We start from the raw sequence: 27,462 nt of genomic DNA on the forward strand, positions 1-27,462 counted from the left end.
ACATGATTTGACCTGTTCTGAAAGGATTCTGGCTGCTGTGTTGGGAATAGACTATAGGAGATCAAGGCGGTGGCAGGGAGACCAGTTAGTGGGGTACTTTGGTTTTCTAGGCAAGGTGATGGGGGCTGTGATCAGGGCGGTAGTGGTGCAGGTGGTGATGAATGGTCAGAATCTAAGTATATTTTAAATGTAGAAGCAGTGGGATTTGTGGATGTGCTTACAGATTGGGTGAGCGAGAGAGACAGAGAGACATCAAAGTCAAGGATGACTGAGCAACTAGGAGAATGGAGTTGCCATCAACCGAGATGGAGGAGACTGTGGTCGGGGTGGGAGGGGAGGGAACAGTAGGAGCTGGAGAGAAGAGATTCTGAGTGTAGACACTGAGTGAAGACATCTATTAGACATTCTACTGGAAGGCCAAGCATAGTAAGTCTCCTACATACGAACGAGTTCTGTTGTGAGAGCACGTTTGTAAGTCCAATTTGTTCCTAAGTCCAACAAACGTAGCCTAGGTACTCAGCTAACACAGTTGGCTATACAGTAGTATACTGTAATAGGTTTATAATACTTTTCACACAAATAATACATAAAAAACAAACACAAAAATAAAGAAAACATTTTTAATCTTACAGTGCAGTACCTTGAAAAGTACAGCAGTACAGTGCAACAGCTGGCATCCAGGGGCTAGCATCCAGTGAACAGGCAAGAAGAGTTACTGGAGGAGGGAGAGGGGGTGGGAGATGGTAGAGCTGAAGGATTGTCAGCAATAGGAGATGGAGCGCAGGCTGCAACTTCACTCACACCTGACGCTGATGGAACGCACATTCGCATCTTTGAAAGTTCGAAACTTGAAGGTTCGTATGTAGGGGGCTTACTGTACACTGTTGAATATGAATCTGGAGTTCAGGGGAGAGGCCCATGCCAGAAATTTGGCCCATACCAAATTGGAAGGCATCAAGATAGAGTTGCTGTTTAAAGCCATAACAGTGTATGAGACCCCCAAGAACGGAGCCTTGGGCACTCTCAAGAGGTTAGGGGGGAGAGAAGGAATCAGTAAGGGGGTCTGAGAGGGAGACTCAGTGAGGTGGGACAGAGTGAGGCCAAATGGGGACAGGGGGAGGGGTGATGCGTGCTGAGGAGGGCGTCACAAGGTCTGCTACACGTGGTTATGATTTCAACAAACTGAGGGGTGGGGTGTGTACCTCGCTGTGTTGGGAGGTGGGCACAAAGACTGGGACAGATCGTGAGGACACCAGAGAGGGTTTCATTAGGAGTCTGGTTTTGATCAGGGACTGATACGATCAGAAGTGTTTCAGAAACCACCGCGTGGCAGAGTGTGGCATTTAGAAGCATATACTCCATAGTGGTAGAGTAACGATTCTTCACTTTTCGCTTATATACTGAGCATTGCTTCATTAACTATAGTGATGTAATAATTTTGTAATTGAAAAACTATTAAAATGAATGAGAAATATGAGAAGACTGGAAACCAGTAATTGGAAAGTGCATTGTAACAGCTCGGAAAAGAGATGATTAGGGTTCAAAGGAGGACCCTGGCTGGGAGATGCAGTGAAGTCAGACGCTTAGATCTTCAGCATCTGGCGATCTGCTAGGAACTGGCTAAAGGAGACAGGAAGATGGAGGGGACTTGTCACCAAGCTCAGAGGGGACATCACCTCCTCATCCACCTCTCCCAAACAAAACCTGGACCCCTCCTTCCAAAAGTAATCTGTCTCAACATCTTGACGACGCGGACAGGTAGGGATGAGATTCATCTCTACTGTTCAGAACATGAACGAATCAGTTACGTAAATGATTTTATTCAAACTCATGTGTTTTTTTTTCCTGAGAGTAAAAAAAAATGGAGGTATTAAGTGATATAATGTTATAAAGATAACTTTGTGGGGACAACCTCTTCAAAAAAAGTGATAGGCACTCTCCCTAATGACATGGCTTTCTGACATGAACCAGGTATCTGGTTTTGCTAATTTGGGGATGCATTTGATGTTTATCTGTCCATGAGTAGCAGACAGAAAAGTGGACCTGCCCACACATTCTCATTAGGTTCACGTGTGTAGCTTTCTGCTAAATCAGTGGACAATATGTTACCCAGACATACACTTTGCAACCTGTTAAGACAGTCAACTGAGAGGCTGAGTAGGCGGTGGAAGATTCAGGTGTGTACTTTTTAGCCTTAGCTTCCAAGTATACCTACCTGAAGTTTGACACTAGGCATTTCTAAGGCTTGTCAGAGTGAAAAATCAGTATCTGCAGAGGATTGCCTTAATAAGAATACGCAGACAACCAATTCCTCCAGAATCTGGTTTTTTTTATGTGTGGGTGGAGCTAAGTCTTAAAGAGCTATTTACTGGGACTCCGGTACTTTGGAAGATTTAAGGATTTGCTTTCACTGAATTGCACTCCAATATATCATCGATCTGTACTGTACCACATGACATTGGTCATTTTACTTCTAGGAATGTTAACCTGGATGACCCCATCAGAGTCCTCATGAAGTCCCAGGGGCAAAACTTACCTTAGGCCTCAATACCAGGAGAGAGGTATACTTCTGGATTATGTGTCTTAACTTGTGGAGACTTATCAATGGACGTCCTTTTCAAGGCAAAACAAGTTCAGGGTTGAATTCACTGCCTAATTCTTGTAAGTACTCAGGCTACTGTAGCATGCATTTTGTTTTGAATATATCCCTGGGCTTTATCTTGTCTATTAATTTTCCATTCAACTATAATTCTTTTACTTTGTGTTTTAATACGCTATCTCACTTTTATTATTTTTTTCAACGAGGCAGGAAACAGCAAACCTTGGACTCAGGGTAGACACAGGAATGGGGGAAGGAGACGGAAATATGAAAGGAATTACGTTAAGTTAAAAAGGCCATTGCTACAGAGATAAATATGATGAAATGTGAAATAAACTAAAAGGTCATCCTAGAAGGAAAATGCAAGGGCAAGCCCCTCAGCACATTTTCTGTGTGCTACTGAATTCACTCACATCTCCTTTAAAAAAATCTCTCTCCCCAGACTACAAATGAGCCATCTAATGAATTCTGAATGTCATCTTGATTTAATGTGAAATGTCAAGAACTACTTCTAAGTAAATGAACATGTCTCCTATAAAGTGCCATACAAAGGCAATTTTAATTTGCTAAAACAAACAAACAAAAAAACCAAACAGAACGCACTTTTTCTTACTGCTACATCTACCATCTTAAAAAAGCGATACCCAGAATTTAAATAACCTATTTTCAGGTGTTACTTAAACAAAAGCATTTGTGTGAGTATTCTTGTAAGAAAAACCAGTGGCAAACAAACAAAACCAGAGCCCATACGCATAATTCTGGCTACGAATTTTAAATTATGTTTTATTTTTCTGTCCTGAAAATTCTGTTTACTAAAACTTCATAGTATAATAGAAACAGACACATAAATCCATTGAGCCTCTGCATAAACAAACGTTTTCAGACTTTACTCCTGATGCATTCTTCAAATTACCCGCAAAAAACGAACTGCTTATAAAGAATGTTTTAGGCTATGCTGATGATTTAAAAACAAGCACACAACCAACATAAAAACAAAGAATCTTCCTCTTTTTCAGGAGAAGCGTCTTATGTGAAGTTATCCTCTCGAAACATGTTTGGTGTCAATTCTGGGTGAACCAGGATGGCCGCTTCCGTTCTCGCTCAATGATCCTCTTGCCCTGATCTTGCTTGGAGGGTGTCTCCCCCAAGTACAGCACCATGGTCTCCACGGTAGGAGCCTTGAAAGGGCCTCCCTCTTGCTTCCCTATCTGTCGTCTGATTTCCGCTGTCTCTTTACACACTTTCTCATAGCAATAGCCACAGAGGACGTGTTTCTGTTTCAGGTGACCACATTCAGGACAAACGTCTATATTGTTCTTTAAAAAAAACCAACCAAACAAAAACATTTTAACAAGAGGCAACATAACGCACACATCATCACTGACAGGAATGAGGCTTATATGGAAACTTTCTTGGAATGTCCATGCTGCACAAGGTCACAGGACCACCCAGTTCAGCCTCATTTTAATAGGGAAACTGAGGACACACACTGATTTGAATTAGTAGAAAAACTGGGACTAGAACTCAGGTCTGCCGACTTTGAATCTGGTACATTTTTACTGAAATACAACAGTCTTATTATGTGAAATGGTACTCCATTCCCCCATCCTCAAAAACTAAACATCTGATAAGGAGCCCATCAACACACTGGGGTGATCCACACAGCCAGCATCTTAAATAAGACACCAAAGTAAAGGGAATTCACTTTTTCTTTCAGTCTATCCTGGGAAGAACAAGATGATAAACACATTACAAGTTGGCTTCCCCTGGTCATCAGAGTGTAATTCAAATTCCTGTATGAAGTATAGCTGGTATGTGGTGTGAGTTTTCTTCCTATAAATGAACACTGATTATTCCTTAATGTAAAACTCCCTATATATTACAATTTGAGGGTATTTTCATGAGTTTTATATGTCTACCCAACTTTAATAAGACAACTCTAACCTCTAAAGAAGTCCTTTCATTGTGTTCTAAAGGTAGGTTTGAAATATAAAGAAAAATAGTAAATGGGAACATCAAAGAAACTCTGAGCACTTCCGAAGATTAATCTACACACATCTGTGAGGCAGACGACAAAAAGAACTCCATTTTCTGAAAGAAACAAAAAACCTTGCAAATCATTTGCCTCACCGACTTCTCATCTTACTCCAACACCTGGAAAACTGGATCGCACATCCAACTTCGAGGTACGGAAAAAATACCCACCGTCAGCTGGTGCCCTTTTCCTAACAAATCCCTCAGCATAACACATTATATGTAGCAGAAAACAATTCACCAAAGGAAATGAATGCATAAGACGAGAGCTATTCTTTTCCCTCAGAAAAAACAAAGTCAGGGAAGTCAAGTAACAGATCTCATTCCTAAACTCTTAAATTCTCTCAACCAAATTGTATGAATTATTGGTGCCTCAATTAATGAAGTATTTTTCAGTTGCACATTTTAAGTCTGGTCCCAACTGCGACTCAATAATACTTTAGAGTTTAAGTTCTAAGGGTTTGGTTTAATACTGAACGTGGAGGCTCATGAAAGTCCATTTTCTGTCCTTGAGTTCCATCTGTACTGCCCCACTGCTGGGGAAAGCCGTGGAGTAAACAGGGACTCAAATCACGGCTGTTAAAGCCATAAATTAACAGATCAAAGGTAACAAACGCTAACATTTTTGTTACTAGATCAATGAAGAAAGTGCACCCATGGGACGTGGTTGGGGGGGTGAGGGAGAAGGAGCGCTGAGATCTAGAATTGTCTGCAGATAGGAACACACACAAAAAAAAGTTTCAAGAGAAGAACGTGACTTCAATAGGAGACTGCTAGGGTTCAAATCCTGGCTTCCCCTTTTAAGTCTGGGACCACAGGCAAGCTCTTTTTGCCTCAGTTTCTTCATCCTAAAACTGAGCAAAACAGTATTTACTCTGGAGGGTCGTTGTGAGGATATGATGAGAAAATTCATGTAAAGCGCTTAGATATATCATCAGCACTTAATAGATATTAGCTATTTTTATTACTTATCTAAGGATTTTCCTTCACAGTATCTTATTGGATACAGTGAAGAACAGAATAAATCTGTAAGGGCTAGTAAAACCCCATAATCGAATAGATCTATGCTTCTGACTTTAATTTTAGGGTCTGCCATAGTTAAAATGTTTATTCATATATGGTTCAAAATCACACAGCTCAGGACGGGCACAGCTCATAATACAAAAGTCACATAGACTCTTAACAACCCAGCCCTCTGTCCAGACTCTAAACTCCCTCCTTGACTGTGTTCCCAAGACTTAGGCTACAAGACAGTAGATACACACATACATAATGAGAATATTGTATTTAATTTAGGCCAGAGGAAGGTAGATATGTAAGATCTGAAAATAATTCACTCATGGGTTATGTGAATTAACCAAGAGAATATGCAGTGGTGGACATGAGAAAAAGCACACCCACAAAAATCACCACATTACCTTAACTTTAATAAGCTTATGAGGGTTTCTTCTCCTACACCTGTTAACTTCAATGCTGCGTCTGTTTTTGGGAGCTGCCATCCAAAAGATGCTCTCCAAAAAGCTGGAAATCTCCTTACTTCCATTGGTATCATTTGCTGGTTCAGTAAATATAGCTGGACCTTGGATCGCTAATGCTGGTCCTACAAAACAAACATGGAGATACAGAATCAGTTTCTAACTTCTAAATGACCATTTACAAGTATCATTCTCCTTAACAATCAACAATGATATATCAAAAGGCACATATAACTTAAAATATTACATTCAACAGGCATTTAACAGGAAACCTTAGTAGCTATTGAAATATAGTAAAGCTCATACGTAAAGTAATTTTAAAGAACACAGAATTTTTCTTAGTGGCACCTGCTTAAATGAATCGGTTAAATTCTACCAAGAGTTTCTCATAATACAGAACTCAGGGGTTTAGTAGTAAACATGAATAAATCTAAGTTTGAGATTTCCAAAATCCACTTCCTACTGGCACTGAGATAACTGTTGATTGCCCTCTTATGTTATATTCAAATTGGGTTAGCTACTCAGTCATATCCTGGTAGGCCCTTTAAGTCACTTCGTTCTTCCTAATATTTAATCTCAATCCCCGTCAGTTCTCTAAGGAAAAGAACTAGCTCGTCACTCTTTGTAGAATATTAATTTATTTATGCGACCATCAACATTTCACTTTTGTTTTTTAAATTGTTTATAAAATCAGAGAGATTCCTTTACCCTCTCTTTGCTATATTCCTCAGACTTGCAAAAGTTCTTTTGACTTTAGGAACTCTTAAAAATATACAAAGCTGTCTAACACTTAACAACTGGTATTCCTTTTCAGTATATCTAAAAGTACTGCTATGCATAGCCTGATGTAATAGCGCAGGCTCTGGAAGGTCTGTGTGACCTTGAGACCTTTCTGAGCCTACTTCTTCATTTGAAAAGTGGAGACACCTAATGGGATTGTTGTGGAGATTATCTCAGGAAGCATATGTAGGCTTTGACATATAGGGGGCTCACGGTTCAGACTGCCTGGGTATTATCATTAATATGTTCGTGACACCTTGGAAATCGAGTGGAATGTAAATGTCAAAGCTATGACAATTTCAACAACCAAGACACTTCCCTTTAAAATTAGTTTCCGGGGAAAACATGGGATCCGGATTCAACTGCACAAAGCTCAAACGCCACAGAGAGCAAATTGCTTTAGGGGGTGGGATGACTGGAAAGGAAAGATAAGAGAATCTAGATAGTGGCGTCCCTTGATGCTAAGCTAATGCGCTTCGGCTACATTCTGTGTACGAATGGGACGATAAGAGGACTTTTTTTCCCTTTACAGTCTTGGGGGACTGGGGAGCAAAACCAGGTGTCTCTTGTTTCTAAGTAAGTGAATGTCCGGGACAACGTCCCCTACGCGTGGGCGAAGATCAGGACGCGGGAGCAGGGCAGAGTACGAGCGGTGCCCACCACTCTGCCTGGGGTCCCCTCCCCACCCCCCTTCTCCACGGAGGCTTTCCTTACGTACCCCATTGAGGACTGGGAAAGCCTGGCCGGCTCTGCCGAAGTTTCCGCTGCAGTTGCTCCCAAAAGTTCCGGAAGAGTCCCTGGGCTGCGGGCCACAGCAGAACCTTCAGCATCAGCATGGGAGGCGCCATGTTGCTCGCCCGAAAACCACTCCCACCGGACCGCTGGGTCCCGCCCCTACCTCGAGCATGCGCACACACGCAGAAGCGGGCAAACGCGCACCTGGAACTACAACTCCCAGCATGCCCCTGAAGCGGCTCTGCCTTTCCTCCAATCAGAGAGAGGGAAAGGAAGGCGCGGGGAGGGGAAATGAAAAGAAACGGGCCTCAGTGCGCATGTGTGCGGATGTGCGCTGGGTCTTCGGGTAAAGATGGCGGAGCGTGGTTACAGCTTTTCGCTGACTACATTCAGGTATGGAAGGGGCCCCGGAGGTCCTCCCCGTAACCGAGGTTGCAGGAACTTTGCTGACCCGGTTTTTACTGTCCTGGTCTCTGGCTTGGTGCTTCCGGAGGGCCCAGTCGGGAATGGGGGTGGAAATGCGACTTTGCAAAGTCATTTGCAGGGCCCTCCCGCGGCCTGGGGAGCAGTAGTGCCGGGGGGCCGTGGGAACGCGAGTCGGGGGGTCCGGGGCGACCTTGACGCTGCTGGAGGTTGAGGCCCTCACCCAGGGATTTTCTTTAGCTTTGGAGATTAGGGAAGAAAGCAGCTTTGCATTAGCTGTCTCCGGGTGTCCCGTTCAGAATTCAAGATTTCCTTCCTGACCGAAGTAGGCCTGATTCGGGAGTTTCTGGAGCTCGGAATCTTGGTCAGACCTATGGGGTCCCTTTTTCTCGGAAAGCCCTAACTTTACAGTTTGGTCCGAGTCTTAGTCTCCATTTGGCACTAATGTCTCTCGAAACCTCTTCCCGCTTTCGTTTTCTTTGGTGCCCCTACTGGAAGCTTAAGGACTGAAAGTGAAAGCGTTATTTATCTTTCTATCCTCTAGTCTTTGTAGGCGCCAAACTACTAGGCTACGTTTGCGTTTTGGCTATTATTTTGGGAAGGGGATATATTTACTTAAAAAAAAGATTGTAGGTTTTTTTATTTTAGAACAAGTAGATAAGTATATTTTTCAAAATAAACTTGAGTTAAACTATCATCATTCCCAATGTAAGAAAACCGTCACCAAAGGATTTAATAAATCTACCGGGGAAGGATTCAGTTTGGCCATTTTCCTCCAGACCAGTGATGCCCCGTTTAATTAAAATGTATTCTTATCTGACTGCTGAAGGCGAGCCGCATCTGACTTGTTGAGGACTTTCTCTGTGTGTGGAGCTTAGTCCATCTCTTTGGGCTACCATCTGTGATAAATGGTATCTCAACACCTTACAGATGAGCTAACCACAGCTCAGGCAAATTAAATAACTCATCCCTGGTCATAGGTGAGTAGCTGAGTTAACATTCAGACTGGGTTCTTTCTGACGATAAATTTAATACACTTTCCATTACTGTGCGACGTCTTCTTAAAATGCTAAAATACCTTTCTTTTAATAAAAGATCTCATCATATACAACAATAGGGAGCAATGTTTGCCAAGTAGTCAACTGTTCATATTCGTGAACAAAGCAAACCTGGACCTTTATCTTTAAGAGAGTGTAATCCTAGTGGAGCTGAAACATAAAACAACCATATGTTATCAGGGACTGAATCTTTCTATAATAAATTTCCTTATTAAAACATACTCTTTTGTTTTTTAACATGATAGTGCATTTCTGTTTTAGATTTAAAAATTTGTTTCTAGCCTGTTGTACTCAGAGTTAAACTACTAAAGGTGGAATGACAAGAGACTATACTATAGGAGGTGTTCCTGAGGATTACATTTAGTTGGGGATATTGACAATAAGTGGATAAACAAATGGGTGCCTACTAATGCATTCTGAAGAATGTTTTTCCTTTACTCAGGAATTTTTATCAAGAGAGGGAGAAAGAAGGAACAAAACTTTAGATTGGGTAGTCAGGAAAGACCAGTGTTCTGGGGGACTGAAAGACGAAAAGGAGCCAACTATTTGAAGATTTAGGGGTAGAGAGAGTTGCAGACAGAGGGAAGAGCATGTATGAAAGTGCCAAAGTTGAGAAGGACCGAGCTGATAAGAAGGCCAGTGTATTAGAGTATAATGAGCAGAGAGTTAGCATGGGTCAGGCCAATTTTGCAGGGCCCTGTAGGCCAGAGTAAGGAGCTTTTATTGTAAGTGAACCAAGAAGTTATTATAGGATTTAAATGGGGAATGACATGGTACAAAAGTAACTCCGGGTGGGGGAATGGAAGTAAGAATGGAAAAGATGAAAACTAGTTAGACGGCTATTTCAGTCATCCCTGGTAGAGAGGCTGGTGCTTTGGAATTGGGTAGTGGCATGATTGAATACAAAGACGGTTGATAGCTCGGTGAGCTCACAGGTTAGTGAGCTTTCATACAGAAAGATGCAATGATAGAAGTGTATATGTGTGATTATGGCAACAGAAGGAAAGCTAACTTTAAGTTTACCTAATCCTTTAAAATGTCCCCAGAGGTATTTGAACTAGGTATAGAAGAATAATTGAAGGCTGGATGGACCCAGAAAGTCATGATATGATTATCGAAATAGGGACCATTAAAGGAAAACAAGTACAGCATAATTTAAAAAATTTAAATGCTTATTGCTGTTATTCTGCTCAAGTCAGCTAATTTTGTCATTTAACAGTCTTTAAACTGCTGCCCCAAGGCTTATTCCTTACATAGGTCTAGATGTGTGTCTGTCAGTCATATGAACCTGGTCATAGGCTGTGTGTTGGAGTACTGACTGAACAGAGCTTACACTTTGTAAATGTTGAAAACGTAATTCAAGTGTGATGAATCTTAGCCAAAGAGGAAGCATAGGACAGTATAGGTATGAGTGTGTGGGATTCAACCTAGTGTGGGTGGTCAGGGCAGCTTCCCTGAGGACATGACGTTTCTACTGAGGATTGGAGGATGACTTGGAAGGAGTTCACCAGACAGTGGTGAAGTGCATTGCAGACAGAGGGATTCGCTTGTCAGAGGGGTTTTTGAATGTTAAGAGTAGTTGTGTGTCTGGAGCAAGGTGGGATGGTGTGAGTTGAGACTTGAGTGACAAAGAGAGTATAATTTTATGAAGATAAAACAGATGACCTTCTGAAACTGAAGATTATATTTTCAGTAGTAGACTGGAGATGTGGACCTAGCTGTGTGTCACTTTGGACACATTACTTTCATTCAAGGACTTTGTCAATAAAATAGAAAGGTTGGTGACATTTATAGTAATTGTTCTAACTCAACAGCTAGATCGAAATAAAATGTGACCTAAAACGCCAGTTTGGACCCAGCTAGCGTTTGGCTGCCAAACTCATGGAACCAGAAATGTTAGGTATAACCAGCTCACGGCATCTCGAAATAGTTTTGTATTATAAAGCAAATACTTTGTTGTGACTGATGTCTAGGTTTTATGTCTTAGGCCATGTCTGCTTTATAAAATGTTTAACTCCACCCACATGGATTGTTTGCTGTTATTTGGTATTTAACAGACACATACATGTTCTTAATAATATTACTATTTGGTATTTACTTGCTGCTTATTTTGTGCCAGGAACAAAAGGCATCACTTCATTTAATCTTCACAACAACCTTTGAAATATTGATAGGTAACTACTATACTACTATTATCCCCGTTTTACAGATGAGAAAACTGAGACACAGAGAGGTTAAGTAATTTGCCCAAAGTCACAAGGTTGGTAAGTGGTGAAAGGCAACAGTAATGATGCTGCTTTAAGTGGCAGACAAGAAAAAACAACCTAAGGAAAGAGATTAGTGTAACACTATGAATAAACTTAGTTTCCGTACAACTTCACGATAAATTTTCAAAGCCCAGCTATTCCTTGGTGCTTGATTAATGGATTTGGCCTATTTACCTGCCCTTTCTCAGAGGTGTTCCTCTAATAAGTATTTGAGAATGTGAATTTAGCAATACCTTTGTTTCTCTTTAAGCCCGTCTGGTAAACTTGTCCAGATTGAATATGCTTTGGCTGCTGTAGCTGGAGGAGCCCCTTCAGTGGGAATTAAAGGTAATTAAATGCTTCATTCATTTCAGATCCTGTTATTAGTTGTCATAATGTGTTCTTTTGGAATTAATAGGTAATTAATGTAAAAGTAAATAGCTGTGGCAGCATAATTTTTTAACAGTTCTTTTTGGGGTTTTTTGTTTTATAAATTTATTTATTTATTTATTTTTGGCTGCGTTGGGTCTTTGTTGCTGCACGCGGGCTTTCTCTAGCTGCGGCGAGCAGGGGCTGCTCTTTGTTGCGGTGCGCAGGCTTCTCATTGCGGTGGCTTCTCTTTGTTGCGGAGCATGGGCTCTAGGCGCATGGGCTCAGTAGTTGTGGCTCGCAGGCTCTAGAGCGCAGGGTCAGTAGTTGTGGCACACGGGCTTAGTTGCTCCGCGGCACGTGGGATCTTCCCAGACCAGGGCTTGAACCCGTGTCCTGAGTTGGTAGGCGGATTCTTAACCACTGCACCACCAGGGAAGTCCCAACAGTTCTTTTTGTTAATCTACAGTATTTTGATGTTTAAAGAGAGTAATAAGCCAAAGAAGATGATTAATTTTTTTTTTTCAAAATAAATATAGCACCTTTATCTATTGTGATAACCCACAAATAGTCTCTCCTATTCAGAAAACTGAGTATTCTTTTGTTTTTTCCACTGATTATGTATCACTGTTCTCTGGCAGTTTTTATTCTTCCCATAACTTAGAAAAGGTTAATCATAAAACTTAAAGATAACTTATAAAAAACATATCATTGGCTGTAAAATTTCAGATTATTAGAACAATAGGCCAGGTAGGCAGAATTCCGTTATTTTAAAACATATGGACTCTTTCTTAAGAAAAGTTGTGTAATACCTTTAGCTGAGGGATTTCTTAGTACAATACAGATGACCATTGAGGGAAAGTTGATTTACCATTCCTTGGGTAATTTTAATATAGAAATCCAGAAGAAAAGGTTTTATAAATAAGAAAAGGAGTTTGGCTGAAATGCTTCCACAACTAGAAAACTGTTGAAGCAGAGTCTTTAAATAACATTTAAGTCTTTTTTTTTTTTTTAAGCTGCAAATGGTGTGGTCTTGGCAACTGAGAAGAAACAGAAATCCATTTTGTATGACGAGCGAAGTGTCCACAAAGTGGAACCAATCACCAAGCATATAGGTTTGGTGTATAGCGGCATGGGCCCAGATTACAGGTACCTTGTACCCTTTATTCTTTTTCTCACCATCTCATGAATTCCTTGTAATCTGTACTTTGAGGAGAAAAATCAAAGGATGTTTTTCCTTTAACCTCCCAACTTCTCACCGTTGGCAGCTGAACTTAGTTTGCCAGTATGAGACAGACTGGGGCTTATTTGAAGGAGAAGAACTCAGTGCCACTCAGTTGTAAAAGAGGAGATGGATACAGTACTTACCCTTCTCATCTCTGTTCAGTGGTTTTCCCTTCTGGTCATAATCCCTCTTCTACCATCCAGGGGCTCAGCAAGGGCTTTGCTGTTCTCTAAATGTACTTTCAAAACAACAAAAGCAATACATGTTATAATAAACTATATTTTTTAAAAGTTGTCAGACAGCAAAAGAAAGCATACCATCCAGAGTTAACCTCATTTTATTTATTTCTGTTTTTAGCAAAGGGACAGAATTCTCAAAAGGCCACTGAATGACAGCCAGTCCGGATCCAGATGTTTATATAATCACTCCTTTGGTATTTCACAGGAAGAGAGTAATCCTGTTACATCAGGGTACCAGCAGGTTTAAAGAGACTGGCAGCTTTCTGTTTGTCATTTAAGAAGCAAAAGGAGTATTATTACTTCATTCTTGGTTTTGTGGAGCAAGATAGGTAGAGCCAAAATTTCATGAGTTAGAAACAGCACCAGTGTCACTGGCACGTGATCCGGCTTCACTGCAGTGGATCCTGTTACCACGGCACGGAAGGGAGACTGCAGTGTCCTAGCACGTACAGAATAACTGACACCACAGGAGTGTTGTTCGGAGGGGTAACGCGCAGAGCTCAGATTAGTACACCAGCACGTAGAGGTGAATCCTGCTTCTCTTGCTAGTATATTTAACTGTTACACTTTTGACAAATTTTACATTATTTTAAGTTACAATTAGTTTCACGTTGTTCATTAATCTCTGGAGGGTACTCTTTGAAGTCCAGTCTGTGGAACAAGATTGAGGCAGAGTGAGAAAAATATGCCTGAACACGTGTGTGTGTGCGTATTAGCCTGTTGCCTGGAGTGAAATATAAAAAGACAAGGTGCCTGCCCTTGGGATAAGGGGGGCATAATCTTGAAGACGCTGTGGCGAGATACAAAGTTCTTGCGTACGCTAGAGCCGTGGCTGCTAAGCTGATGGGCACCCCCCAGTCCATAGTTTCCTTCCTTTTGCCTTGTTCTTGTTCACCTATGGTCTATCTCCTCAGTGATGCTCTGCAACTTTCTTGTAAATTAACCATAATCGGATGTAAGAACAAGACTGGCTTAGAGCTAAGAGCTACTATTAGAGATACGTGTCAAACTTGTGCTATAGGTATATGCCTATAGAAGGAGAATGAGTCTTTAGATAGTAAAGCATCTGAATCTTAATTAAATCGTATTTCTTTTCTGTTTGTCAGAGTACTTGTGCACAGAGCTCGAAAACTAGCTCAACAATACTATCTTGTTTACCAAGAACCCATTCCCACAGCTCAGCTGGTACAGAGAGTAGCTTCCGTGATGCAAGAATACACCCAGTCAGGGTAGGTTGATTTTATTACTTGAAATGTGTCATGAATTAGAAAAAAAATCGTTTTATGAGTAGATGTATTTTTTTTGAAAAAGAGGGCTTAGTATTCCTATATTTCCTTAATCAGTGAAGAAAATCACTATGATGAACATTTCTGATCTTAACTGGACCCGAAATATTTTTTTAAAGAGAAAATGGGAATGTTTTCTTGCTGTTTGTATAGTAGCAGAAACCAACTTCTAGATAAAGTCCTTTTGCTAGTAATTAAAACATTTCTGTATGGGCAGACAGTCATTGCTTCTTCCAAATTCATCTTCTAACCAGAAATGATTGTAAGCACATGATGAGAGCAATAACTCTTGGACACATCCGTGTTTATTTAATTCCAGTGTTCTTGAGCTTGGGTGTGAACACGGATGAGGTAGCTGCTGATTTGTAAAGCCAGTGGAAAAGCTGCGTTTGTTGAAATGTGCCATTTTGTTAGGACACTGTTACTCCACACTTACTAACCCCGATGTTTGTATCAGTCCATTTACCAAAATGAGTTGACTGTCTTTCCTCAGTACCGTAAAGAAAATTCATTTTGAATTGATTTGTTTAGAATGGTGTTAAATACTTTTTAAGGAACTTAGAAGTCTAATTCGGTTTACCTGATCGCTTGCTTTACTTGAGGGTATTAATAAATTCTTAGCTTAGGTTGACTTTAACACCATGAAGATGGCAAATAATTTTCATTTCTCTCTCTTCAGTGGTGTTCGTCCATTTGGAGTTTCTTTACTTATTTGTGGTTGGAATGAGGGACGACCATATTTATTTCAGTCAGATCCATCTGTAAGTATCATTAGATGTATTTGAGGGATTTGTTGAAGGGCTCTTTGAATATCTAGTAAAAATAGAAGCCATAAAAAACTTAAAAATTAGAGTATTTTCTCTTTTTTTTTCATTTGGGCTTTAGAAGTAGTATATATTCACTTACACGTTTAAAATGTTGGTAATTCAGTCTTCTGATAAAGAAGCTACTTTAGTTCTGCCCCCCCGTCTTCTTCTGGTATGTTGCTTGACTTCACATACCTTGAATGATTAGTTGAAATAGTTGTGATCAAGTCTCTTTGAATCTGTGGAATTCTTTTACTTTTAAAAAATTATAATTAAAGCTAAGGGTCTGGGTGGGGACAGTGCCCTTTGCAGTCAGTTTAATCTTGGGGCTGACTTCAGTGTGACTTTTCCTGTACAAATATTGATGTCCGTCTTGAGTTCGATGTTTTGCAAAATGGGTGAGTTGTCTGCTCTAAAGCAGAAGACTGGTGTTCAGGTTAGCAGGTGTCTGTAGAGGGTACCACTCCTCCACATGTGTCTCACATCTGTCACTCATGTTTGCTGTAGGGAGACCTGGAAGAAAAAACTCGTGATTAGAAACTGATCTTTCGTAGTTTATAGATCACTAGATAACGGCAAGTTCACTCAGTTCAAACTAGGTTTGTAATCTGAAAAGGCAAAAAAAAAAAAAGTTTGGTTGTTACTTAAATCAGAAAAATTAAGTATTTAGGGAACTTTGGCAGTGTCTGTTACCCCATATCTGAGCTTCTGAAGCTGAATGACAAGCTCTCTTACCTTCCTTTCCCGTGGGTAGCAGAGCCAGCGTCACTGGCATCCAGCTTTCACCTTTGGCCCTTTTTCCCCTGTTGTGTCTAAAAGGCAGTTGTTTCTTTTAAAATATGTTTGGTCTGTCTCTTTCAGTGTGTGTATGTGTGTGTATGTATTTTTTCAATAGGTGAGTCATGTTATATACAACATACTGCTGCTGCTTTCATTTAACATTAGATTACAAAATATCAACACCTTTGAAAAATTTTAATGCGAAGCTGTGTCTTTTTCATTTATTCGCTGATGATGATGAAGAACTGGTCACCATTTTTCAGATATATATGACAGATTTCTAGAGCCCTTCAATCCTAGTAAGCTACAATATTACTTTTGATTATTTGCTCTAAGTTAACCTCAGTTTCTTTTTTTTTTTACATAAATTTTGTACAATAAGTTGCACATATTTAAAGTGTACAATTTGATGGGTGTTTGATGTATGTAAATGCCTGAGAAAACCATCACTACAGTGAAGATGCTGGACTTCGCCATAACCTCTAAAAGTTTCTTCATGCCTTTTTGTTATTTATCCCACTAACGTATTTTATGATGTATTCCGTTGCATTCCAGTAAATATTTTGTGACCTTAGAAGTTAGAGACGAATTATCGAACTGAGACATAAATGTCAGCATCCTAAGTAATTAGGTTAATGATTTAAAATGTTCTTTTCCTCTTCCCTTCGTGACTAGGGAGCTTACTTTGCCTGGAAAGCCACAGCAATGGGAAAGAACTATGTGAATGGGAAAACTTTCCTTGAGAAAAGGTGGGCTCATAAAACTAGATTCATTAGCAAACTTACTTTACAGTTTTCAGCTCTGTTTAAATAATATCATGAATCTAAACAAATTTGTTGTATGACTGTGTATTCAAGCCTATGTACCTGACAGAACAAACAAACTTTTCTCTACTCTGGCTCCCCGGCCTTCAATATATTAAGTGGTAATATTCATTTCTTACGAACTTCTCTTTCTGTATGCTCATGCTTTTTTTCCTAAATATTATTTTTATTTTTTTACTTCATTTTTCCTACTATCTCAAAAAAAAAAAGAAAGACCATTGGATTTGGAGTAAAAAAATTGGGGAGGAGAATTTTTAAATGATTTAAGTGATAACAGTTTACATTTTGAAAATTACAAAAAAAAAAAATTGAGAAGCCAAACCTGGTGTTGATGGTGGATTAAAGTTGTGATGTATGTACTTGATAGAAAGTACAAGGAGCGATATGTAAACATCTGTCCTGCCAGCACAGCAGACTGCTCTCACTTACTTCCAGCTGTATTCTAGACGCAGCCTTATTGTAGCCCACCAAAAAGTGTCCTACGTTTTGAATGGGAAGAGTTCGCAATTGATTTTAACCACCAAATGAACCTTCTCAGTACATTTTCACATCATATTCATGTTAAGATTATTTAAAAATCTTAAAGACCCGGGATTAATTGGTAAATTTAAATAAGCTCAGGATCTTAAAGCAATTTTTTTTCCTTTTACATATTAGTGAGTCTTCCAAACATAAAAAACATAAGAAATTTTAGCAAAAGTCTGACTTCTCTGCTTTATTTTTATAAATTGTTATAATATTGCCACCACACTCTGATTGTATTAAAATGTTTATACTTAAGGAAGTTTCCTAAAATAAACTCACGTTAGGGTTACGCTCTTCATGATATCGGGAATGCACACCAAATAATTGTCAATTTCTTATCTGGGGGCAGCTAGCTCAGTGAGGTGACGTAAAGAATTAATCTGTAACTTAATATTTTTAAGAGTGTTTCAGATGTTTAAAAAAATCTTACGCTGTTGCTATCATTGTGTTTACATAGTCATAAATAATGTTAATAGTGCCGTAAATCATTGGGTTTTTTTCAAAAAATTCTTCAGATATAATGAAGATCTGGAACTTGAAGATGCCATTCATACAGCCATATTAACCCTAAAGGTTAGTTCAGTATCTAACAGTTGGATTTGTAGTGACTGTATAATTAACTGCTTGGAAAATTCAAATTTTTCCCTCCCTCTTGATCAGGAAAGCTTTGAAGGGCAGATGACAGAAGATAACATAGAAGTTGGAATCTGCAATGAAGCCGGATTTAGGAGGCTGACTCCAACTGAAGTTAAGGATTACTTGGCTGCCATTGCATAACAATGAAGTGACTGACAATCTGGAATTTCAGATAACCTGTCTACTTAAACATGTTTAAAGTATGTTTTTGTTTTGCAGACTTTTTGCATACTTATTTCTACATGGTTTGATGGACTGATGTTTTTAAAATGAGACTTATAAATCATAATAAACCATTAAATTCAACTTGCTGCTTTTTAGGAATTAGTAAAATTTTAACATAGTTATTATATCCTGCTTTTCATCACAGTTGATTTCTGGAAACTACATTACAAAGCAGAATGGTGAAACTGTCTTTAGTCCTCATGCAGTTTGGGTTAAGTCAAATCTTGTTACTCTCTTTGCTGTCAGATGTCTGCTTCAGTAAAGCAAAATGCTGATTTCGGTAAACATCACTGCTTTTAGAGCTGGGAGAATCTGCAAACTTTCATGGATTCTGAGACAAGGTGGAAGCATAGATGTTTTTCAGGCACCATTAAGTGTGGGTCAGTGAAACCCTAGGATGCTCTGTGAGATTGCACTGGAGCTGCCAGGAGTGTTAAGCCAAACAGTCTCCTATAGGAGATATATTATGTACATACATAAAAAATGGTGTGCTAGTTCCTGTTGGCTTTTCCATCACAAGTAGGTAAATGTATTTAAAAAGAGCCCCCTAGAATCTACTAAATCTTTTTAACTCAAGGATGAACGTGAGTGCTGGAAATAAAATACTAATACTTAAATGTCAAAATTACGGCTTAAGTCTCTCCCTCGTTCATGTAATCTCAGTGTAATCAGAACCTTCACTGCAAATTAAGGCTCATAGAAGCAAGCAGATAATGGGGTATCTGAAGCCTGTTTTCATTATATGTGAAGGCATAGCACTTAGTTTTCTTTTTTGGTTTTTTAAGGCATCATAGGATAAGAGAAATCATGTCATTAGTCTTGCTCACAGAACATAGAGTTTATGAATGTCACTGTTCTTACCAACAAAGAGATCGTGGGCATTTCTGTGATGTAAATGTGGCTCAAAACATCTTGATTATGATCTAGCCAAGTTTAGGCTCTTTAGGCAAGAGCCTTATCTTGGAGCATTTTTGTCAGGATTCCCAGTTCTACCCACTGTCACTGTAACTAACACCCCTGTAGTGGCTGAAGCGTTATGATGGGAGATGGGAGATACCAACTTGACCTATTTCTAGACATTTGTCTTGAAGACCTCATTTAACATAACAGTCTCTCCTCGTCGGCTCTTCGTACATTGTGAATCCAGCACGCTACAAGGAGAACTTCGTGTTAAAAAGGAATGGTTTTTGGAGTTAAGTCTCAACTCTCCCACTTAACTGGCCGAGTGACTGCACAAAGTAATTATCTCAGAGGGTTTTCTCAGGACTAAACTTGATTATGCAAGTGAAAGGCCTGGCAAGGTTAATGGTTAAGTACCCCATAAGTTTTAGCTCCTTTGAACTTGCTTAGGCTCTCTCTAATGTCCAATATTAAGAAGCCAGAGGAATGCCAAAATTCTACAAAATCAAAGAAGGGAAGAGTAAAGGCATTTTTATTTAGGACAAAAAGAAAGCACATGGAGGTTCTTATTGGGTGCTAACACAGTAAGTCCTATGGAATAAAGAGAGGAAGAATTAGCTGAAGCAGATCTGTGTCCAGGTTCTATTCTCTGCCTCTTGCCCCATTAAGTACAAAGCCCAGTTCAGCTGAAGCTGCCTAGAACTCCCTTGGTTCTCAGTTTGTTCTTTTCACTGACCTTAATTTTCAGTTGTTCCCTTTTGTTCCAGTTCTTGGGAAACTCACGTTTTTGGTCTGACAACCCATTATGCATCCCTGAATGTTCTCCGACTCTTCTGTCATTTCTAGCCGGTGGATTCTAGCTTCTTTTAATCTTACTTAAGTATCATAATGCTCCTAATATACATTCCCCTCTCCATTTTTGGTCCAATTTTTTTGTATCTTCTCTTAAAAAATTTGCCTCCACTTGTTTGTCTCTTCCAGTTCCTCAACTGAACCATGAATCCAAGTTTGCAAAACAATTATTAGCAGTGAAACATGGAAATGTTTAAAATTCACACATGTGGGGGGAAGAGGGAGTTGAAAAGGAAAGGGAAATAAGGAAGAAAAGTAATATTGATCTTTATAATTATCCAGTGCTGGCTCATTGGGCACTGATTAGGTGAGAAGGGTGATCAAAGGATTTTTCATCTATTGCTCGACTATGTTCATGGGCTGAAACCGCCAACTCTAAGCCTTAACTTCACCTGTTTATCACATGTCTCCTTGCTAAAGTAGGCAAGCTCTGAGCCCCTGTTGTAAAGAAACACGAGCTGATATTCAATGAAGTGCCTGAGAACATGTAAGAGTTGGTAACTCCTTTGGTTTAGAATCCTAATTTCCTGAAACCCAGTCCAGTGGTCCTGTATTAATGTCACGTTGCCTCACACAGTTTCTTCAGTTCAGACTCCTCCCTTGACCCTGCTCTCAAGGACCTTATTATCGAACCAGCAATACCTGCCTGCCAAGTAAGTGATAGCTTCCTAAGCATGAGCCTATTTTAAAAGTTAGATAACTTTTAACACTTGATCAAAGGCCCTGTCCCTGAGTTTCATCACCTTTCCCATTTTACGTATTCCATCAGGTACTCCTGTATTTCAAAACAGTAGGCTTATTACGGTTATTTCTGGATTCCTGAAGGTCAGCCATCATATAAACATTTTATTCGGCAAGATGAGAATTTAGAACTCCTATACCACCCTCACTTCCCTTCTGCTTTAATTAGATCACAATGTTTAGCATAAAAGATTTTTATTAGGGGTATGCAAGTATACTGTGATTGCTTTTCCTCACTTTTTTGCTTTGTTTTCTCTGTAGCTGTCACTAATTCTTGCCAGTTCCTCCCTAACGGGATTGCAAAACCCTCTGCACAGTTTTCCTCACTGTCAGATACAAGGTAATCTGACAGTTCTCAGCCAACCCTGTGCAGCCCCTCTCCCCCAGCACCATTCCAAGAAGTTTCTTGAAACCCTCTCTTTCTGCTCTAATCCAAGCTGGTTGCGTCTTTGAAACTCTTTCTTCTCCTCTTGTCTCTTGATTGGCTGGGTTTAAAAATTCTAGGTTAGAAAGAAATGTCTCCACATTTAAACTCCTATTAATTGGATACTGGAGCCTTTTGTTTTTGCTATATTTTTCACCTATTTTTTTAATTCTACTTTTTAGTAGATTTTTACACTCTTCTTACTTTTCTATTGATGTTTTTAAGATTTGGGATATTTTTAATTTTGAAGAACTCTTTCCTATACTCCATTATCTCCCCTTTAAAAACAAAATTCTTCTTTGATTTATGGCTGAAATATCTTCTATCTGAGGATGCTAGTTAAAGATATTTAAAAAAAAATTTTTTTTTTGTTCTGTTTTCTGTTTCCTTTAGGTTCCAAACAGAAAAATGGAAGTGCTGTGTTTGTGAATCCCAAACCCACCTACGGGGGGATGCCGGATATCAGCATCTATAAACTATTTCTCTGTGGTCTTTCATTTGCTCTGTTTCTCCAGAGAAAAATAGGGTTTGAGGGAGAGGGTGATGAGGGGAGTGGGACATGAGTGCCAGCGTTCTGTGAGGGGCAGAGAAGGGGCCGACAGCATTTTACTATTCAGGACGAAAACTTAAACTCTTTTCCTAATGTGTCTGGAACCCCTCTGATTCCCTGTCTTCAACATCATACACTCGACTTCTGCCTGGGGAAGGATGGGTAATGGTCCCAGTTCCACAGGACGGGAGAGAGGACTTGGTGTCTGTTCCTTATACAACATGTAAGCAATGCCCATTTTCAGCCCCGCCTCACTGCCCCCCTCCCTTCCAGGCATCTGTAGTTCAGCGCCTTCCTGGGGTCCTGCTTTGTGAATCACTTGATGCAGTTTCTCTGTGCTAACTACTTCCGCAGAGAGGCTTCCCTGCTTCAAGTAACCTCTCTCTGGCGGACTTAACTCTAAACCATATCTTTTAGGCTCAGGATTGAATAAATATGTTGAAAAGTACTTGGAACAATGCCTGCCACATAATAAGCATTGAATAAGTGTCATTATTGCTCTTTGTCTTGAAAAATGTATCGACATATCTCATGTGCAATCATCTCTTGTTCTTTTTAGTCTTGAGGGTTTATTCCTTTCCTGTCATTTAAGTAAGGTTTAGGAAAGGAGCAGGCAGACATAGGATTAATTTTAAAGTCCTCTTAAATTTTTAAAATTAGCCTTACTTTATGGGTGACTCTGGACACTCTACTAAAGCTGGTATCAATTTCCCAGCCCTTCAGAAGCCAGCCACCGATCGTTTGTCCTCTTGAGAAAGGCAGCGCGTCTCTAATATGACACTTTCTAATGGAGAGCCCGTGATGGCGCAGTGGCAAGTGCTTTGGGGTGGGGTCAGAAATCCCAGCTACAGCACTTAACCAGCTGTGAAACCTTTGACAAGCCTCTCCAGCCAGTTTTCTGTTAAAATGAGCCAAACTTTTTCTAAGACGACAACCATTGTCTGGCACTCGTAGGGGTTTGAGCTTGATAGCAAAACGGTGTACTTGACCCGCGGAGAGGAGGTGGGCGCGATCGGGAGGTTTTCTCCACCAAAACGCACCGACTGCCGCCCCAGGCAAAGTCTAACCATGATTAGATGCTAGGATACGGGTTCAGCCTGCCTGGCACGCTGGGTATCGAGCGGCCGGTGCCCCAGTGGGAGATCATCTTTCCTGGGGCCAGGTGGCCGCGCGCCCCCGCGCTCGCCTCGCGGCGGGAGTGGGAGAAGCCTCTTCCCTCAACAAACATGGCCGCCGCGCTAGCGTCAGCCCCGCTCTGGAGGCCGCGCTGCCGCCTGGGAATAGCGGGCTCGGCGTCACCCGGCGCGGGGCCACGTGACGCGGGAAAAGCCCGAGGCGGCGGGGCTGGCGCAGGCGGAGTTCGTGCCAGCGGAGCAGCAGCAGAGGCCCGAGTGGGTTGGGGGCTACCCGGTGAGGTTACCCGGCGGGTCCCGGCCTCGCGCGCACGTGCCAGCCTGCTCGCGCTCGCGGTCCTGGGCGCTGCCGGTGAGGAGCCGGGGAAGGGGCGAGGGGGTGGGGGAGCCGTGCGCCCCTTCCGAGGCCGGGAGGGGGTTGGGCCGGGTCGGCGGGGCGGGTGGCGGGCGCCGAGCCGCCGAGCGCCCTCCGCCCGCGCCTCCGTCCCGGCGCTGGCCGCGGGGGCTGTTGGAGCCCGAGCCTGCCCGACGGGGCCAGCGGTGCAGGTGGACCGAGCAGGGCCGGATACCCGCCCGGAAGGCCCCGCCGACCTCAGGCCCGCCCGCCCGGGCCGCCGCGGGCTGCTCCGTGGAGTTTATCTTCGGGCTATTTCTTCGGAGTGGGAGCGGGAGCCAAGTTGGTGGGCTCCTTCGGTCTTTAGAAATGGGCTGGGTTGGCGTCACATGCAGGTATGAGGCGGTCTGGATTCCTGGGCGTGTGTACCGTGTGCCCCTGGGAAATCAGGAGGCAGCAGGTTGAAGGAGACCCACTCATGGAAGGGTTAGCGTGGTCAATTGAGGAGAGAGTCTCTTGTTTTGGACAGTTTGTTCACCAAACTAGTCTGTGTGGATATTTTTATTTTAATCATTTTTATCTTGACCCTTCTAAAATTTCTCGACAACCGAACAGTAAGGCTGCTTATAAGGGAATTCTTTATGTAGCAGGTTGCCAGCCCCCTGCGTTTTATCCGAACCCGGGATTTACTGTGGATCCCATGACCTTCAAGCTGAAGAAATGAAGGCGCAAAGAGTGTTAGAACCCAGCGGACGAAAGGAGCAGTTCAGAAGTCTAGCTATCATCCTTTCCTTAGCTCTCAGAGGAGGGAGTCACTCCAGAATCAGACACGCAGAATCCCAGGTTCATAGACCCGGCCTCCATAATCTTTGTGGTCCGATTGAAGTCTTATAATCCTGAGTGAAGAATTGCTTGCGGTTGATTTGTTTCTTTTCATAGGAAAGGCATAATGCTGTCAGCATGTCTGCACACTCCATGCTCTGTGAACGAATCGCCATAGCCAAGGAACTGATGAAGAGAGCAGAATCACTCTCCAGGTCAAGAAAAGGCGGCATCGAAGGTAGTGCCAAGCTGTGCAGCAAACTGAAGGCAGAATTAAAATTCCTACAGAAGGTAGAAGCTGGGAAAGTAGCTATTAAGGAGTCCCATTTACAGAGCACTAACCTGACGCACCTCAGAGCCATCGTGGAATCGGCAGAAAACCTGGAAGACGTGGTCAGTGTTCTCCATGTCTTTGGTTACACAGACACCTTGGGCGAAAAGCAGACCCTTGTGGTGGATGTCGTTGCAAATGGTGGTCATACTTGGGTGAAAGCCATTGGCCGGAAGGCCGAAGCTCTGCATAACATTTGGCTGGGCCGGGGCCAGTATGGCGACAAAAGCATCGTTGAGCAGGCTGAAGACTTCCTCCAGGCCAGTCACCAGCAGCCGGTGCAGTACAGCAACCCTCACATCGTCTTCGCATTTTACAACAGTGTCTCCAGCCCCATGGCCGAGAAGCTGAAAGAAATGGGTGTATCTGTGAGGGGAGACATAGTAGCCGTGAACTCTCTGTTAGAGCCCCGTGAAGAGCTCCAGGCCAGTGAGAGCGAATCAGACGATGAGGGCCCCGAACTTCTGCGGGTGACCAGAGTAGACCGAGAAAACATCCTAGCGAGTGTCGCGTTTCCAACGGAGATCAAGGTTGACGTGTGCACAAGAGCCAACCTGGACATTACTACTTTAATCACATATGTATCTGCCCTCAGCTATGGAGGCTGCCGCTTTATCTTCAGAGAAAAAGTGCTCACCGAACAAGCAGAGCAAGAGAGGAAAGAGCAGGTTCTGCCGCAGCTGGAGGCATTTATGAAGGACAAGGAGTTGTTTGCCTGCGAATCTGCTGTCAAGGACTTTCAGTCTATCCTAGATACCTTAGGAGGACCCGGGGAGAGAGAGCGGGCCGCTATGCTAATTAAGCGAATTAACGTGGTCCCAGACCAGCCTTCTGAGCGTGCCTTGAAACTAGTGTCCAGTTCAAAGATCAACAGCCGCTCATTAACGATTTTTGGGACAGGAGACACCCTAAAAGCCATCACAATGACTGCCAATAGTGGTTTTGTCAGAGCTGCCAACAACCAGGGTGTTAAGTTCAGTGTGTTTATCCATCAGCCCAGAGCACTTACTGAGAGCAAAGAGGCCCTAGCTACCCCCTTACCAAAAGACTGCACGACTGACAACGAACAGTGATGATATCCTTTAAATACTGTCATGGGAATAAGTTATATACCAAAGGCTGTGTCTTCCCATTCTTAATTGGAAAAAAAAAAATGGTCTATAGTAAAAGTAATACTCTTTAATACTCTTTAGAGCTCTTAAACCAGTCAAGTTGACTGTGTGTCTCATCTATAAAGTATATAACCTAAAGTAGGAAAAAAGCACAAGAGGCAACCTTATTTATCAAACTGGCTACATTATAATTAGAACAGAAATACATCTATATGAGACTTGTAGCTGTATCACAGTATTTTGATTTGTTTCATTCAGTAGGGCTACCACTCCCCTAATGGTAACTGCATCTCTTGGACTGTGGCTACGTGGCATCTTGCATTAAATATCTGGAGAAACCTCTGAAGCTTGTTTTTCATTATATTGATTTAGCAGTCGATATGGGTTGAGACTGGGAGGTTATAGTTTTCAATTAATTTTGGATTCCAAAGTTATGGCTGTTATTGAAAAGACACTTACTTGATTGCTATCTGTCAGGTGCAGTCTGGTGGTTATGTTTACAAAGAGGATGTTAATATAGAAGGAAATAAAGGGAATTCTGATCATGGGAGTCCCATGAATCTCTTGATACACCATCGTGATAAGATAGACAACAGTCACACTACTACAAACCTAAGGTGTTTTAAGGTTAAATATTAATTTGAATATATTGCAAAAGAATTATATAAAATAATAGGTTTTACTTTTAAATATAAATATGCCCCACATTAGCAGTATTTGGATTATGAATACTACTTTTCCCATTCCTTTTGCAAGTGGGAAGGGACAGCTGCATTATTACGTCTCTCTTGTGAAACAGTGGCAGGGAGATTCCGTGCCTGTTTCATGACACAGTTGTAATTAAAAAGAAATTTTTATGTCCGTATTGTGCTAGGTGTTTCATGAATGTACAGTGAGGACAAATTAGCAAAGTAGGTGCGTATTCACATTTTAAAAATTGGGAATTGAGTCTTAAAGCTGAAGTATTAACTTGTGCTAAGTGTAGGAGCCATTATTAGAACTTGATTTTGTGTTCCCACAGCGTGGCCTTTCCACTGAGCCAGCCCCTCTTCTGTGAGTAGGGAGACTTCAATTTCCAGCCACAATGTTGAGCAGGTGGAACTTGATTGTTGGGGCCCATGAAATGAAATGCAAAATTAAGTGTATGGGGGGGTTTCTCCTGGGAGAGATTCTATTACTAACTCAACACATTTCCTAGGGGAAAAGGCTGTGATTGGGGCTCCAATTTAGTGTGGAGAGGTAGATTTAACTTTCACTGCAGCAGAAATTGTCTAGTGTTAGGAATTGGGCTTAGGCCTTTTCAAGCACCTATTAAAGTACTAATTACTTGGTACTATTATGTACCAAGCATTATAACAGTTATTGGTATAAAAGATGAGGAATTGCTCTTTGGTCTAAGGAGTTCTTCGTCTGAAATGGAAGGAAACAATTGAAGTATAATTAATGTACTAAATTTTCTAAAAGAGTTACGTTTAAAAGACTGGGAACAGAGTAAGGGAGTAATTTGTGCTATGGGGACAGGAAGTCAGAGAGGCAGTGACCTCTGAGGGGTTGGGTGTGAGACTCAACAGGAAGTGTACAGGGAGTGGATTGGAAAGGTACAGAAGTGTGAATATGAGGGCCTGTTCAGAGACAGGGCTCATGTGGACAGTTTATAAAACTGGAAGTGAAGTAGAAAAGCAGGCAAGGTTCTCCAAAGAGTTTGGCATTAGAGAGCCATCGGCCATTTTTAAGAAAGGATGGGTCATGATCAAATCTCTTAGTAAAACAAAGACCTGTAGTGTGGAGGAAGAATTAATGGAAGGAAAGATGGGATTATAATGATAGCTAGTGCAATATGGTGGAATGTAGTATATGCTGGGTGTGTTCAAGGCAGAATTGATGTGATACTCATTCATTTAATAAACATTTATCAAGTTCCTGTCATGTCAAACACAGTTTGCCATAGAGCAATATAGTTGCGGGTATCAAACAGGAAATATTACTGATACTAAAAGT

General features: G+C 41.4%; 3 protein-coding genes across 3 annotated transcripts; 2 read left to right on the forward strand and 1 right to left on the reverse strand.

The window, feature by feature from the left end:
* Positions 1-3,355: 3,355 nt before the first annotated feature.
* MRPL32 (mitochondrial ribosomal protein L32) lies at positions 3,356-7,774 on the reverse strand. Its single transcript, XM_082399926.1, has 3 exons — positions 7,607-7,774; positions 6,052-6,233; positions 3,356-3,915 (listed from the first exon to the last, which is right to left on the reverse strand). Exons 1-3 carry the CDS (start codon positions 7,734-7,736, stop codon positions 3,661-3,663), a joined length of 567 nt encoding a protein of 188 aa, XP_082256052.1. The 5' UTR covers positions 7,737-7,774; the 3' UTR covers positions 3,356-3,660.
* Positions 7,775-7,883: 109 nt separating this feature from the next.
* PSMA2 (proteasome 20S subunit alpha 2) lies at positions 7,884-18,346 on the forward strand. Its single transcript, XM_082399912.1, has 8 exons — positions 7,884-8,016; positions 11,622-11,698; positions 12,736-12,868; positions 14,290-14,412; positions 15,149-15,230; positions 16,731-16,804; positions 17,920-17,977; positions 18,065-18,346. The coding sequence occupies exons 1-8, from the start codon at positions 7,976-7,978 to the stop codon at positions 18,179-18,181; spliced, it is 705 nt and encodes a 234-aa protein (XP_082256038.1). The 5' UTR covers positions 7,884-7,975; the 3' UTR covers positions 18,182-18,346.
* Positions 18,347-23,042: 4,696 nt separating this feature from the next.
* LOC309632367 (UPF0415 protein C7orf25 homolog) lies at positions 23,043-25,806 on the forward strand. The gene is made up of 2 exons (XM_082399894.1): positions 23,043-23,217; positions 24,139-25,806. Exon 2 carries the CDS (start codon positions 24,160-24,162, stop codon positions 25,423-25,425), a length of 1,266 nt encoding a protein of 421 aa, XP_082256020.1. The 5' UTR covers positions 23,043-23,217; positions 24,139-24,159; the 3' UTR covers positions 25,426-25,806.
* The last annotated feature ends 1,656 nt before the right edge of the window (positions 25,807-27,462 follow it).

Source organism: Balaenoptera borealis, assembly GCF_965194805.1.
Source record: "Balaenoptera borealis genome assembly, chromosome: 7".
Classification (NCBI taxonomy): Eukaryota; Metazoa; Chordata; class Mammalia; order Artiodactyla; family Balaenopteridae; genus Balaenoptera; species Balaenoptera borealis.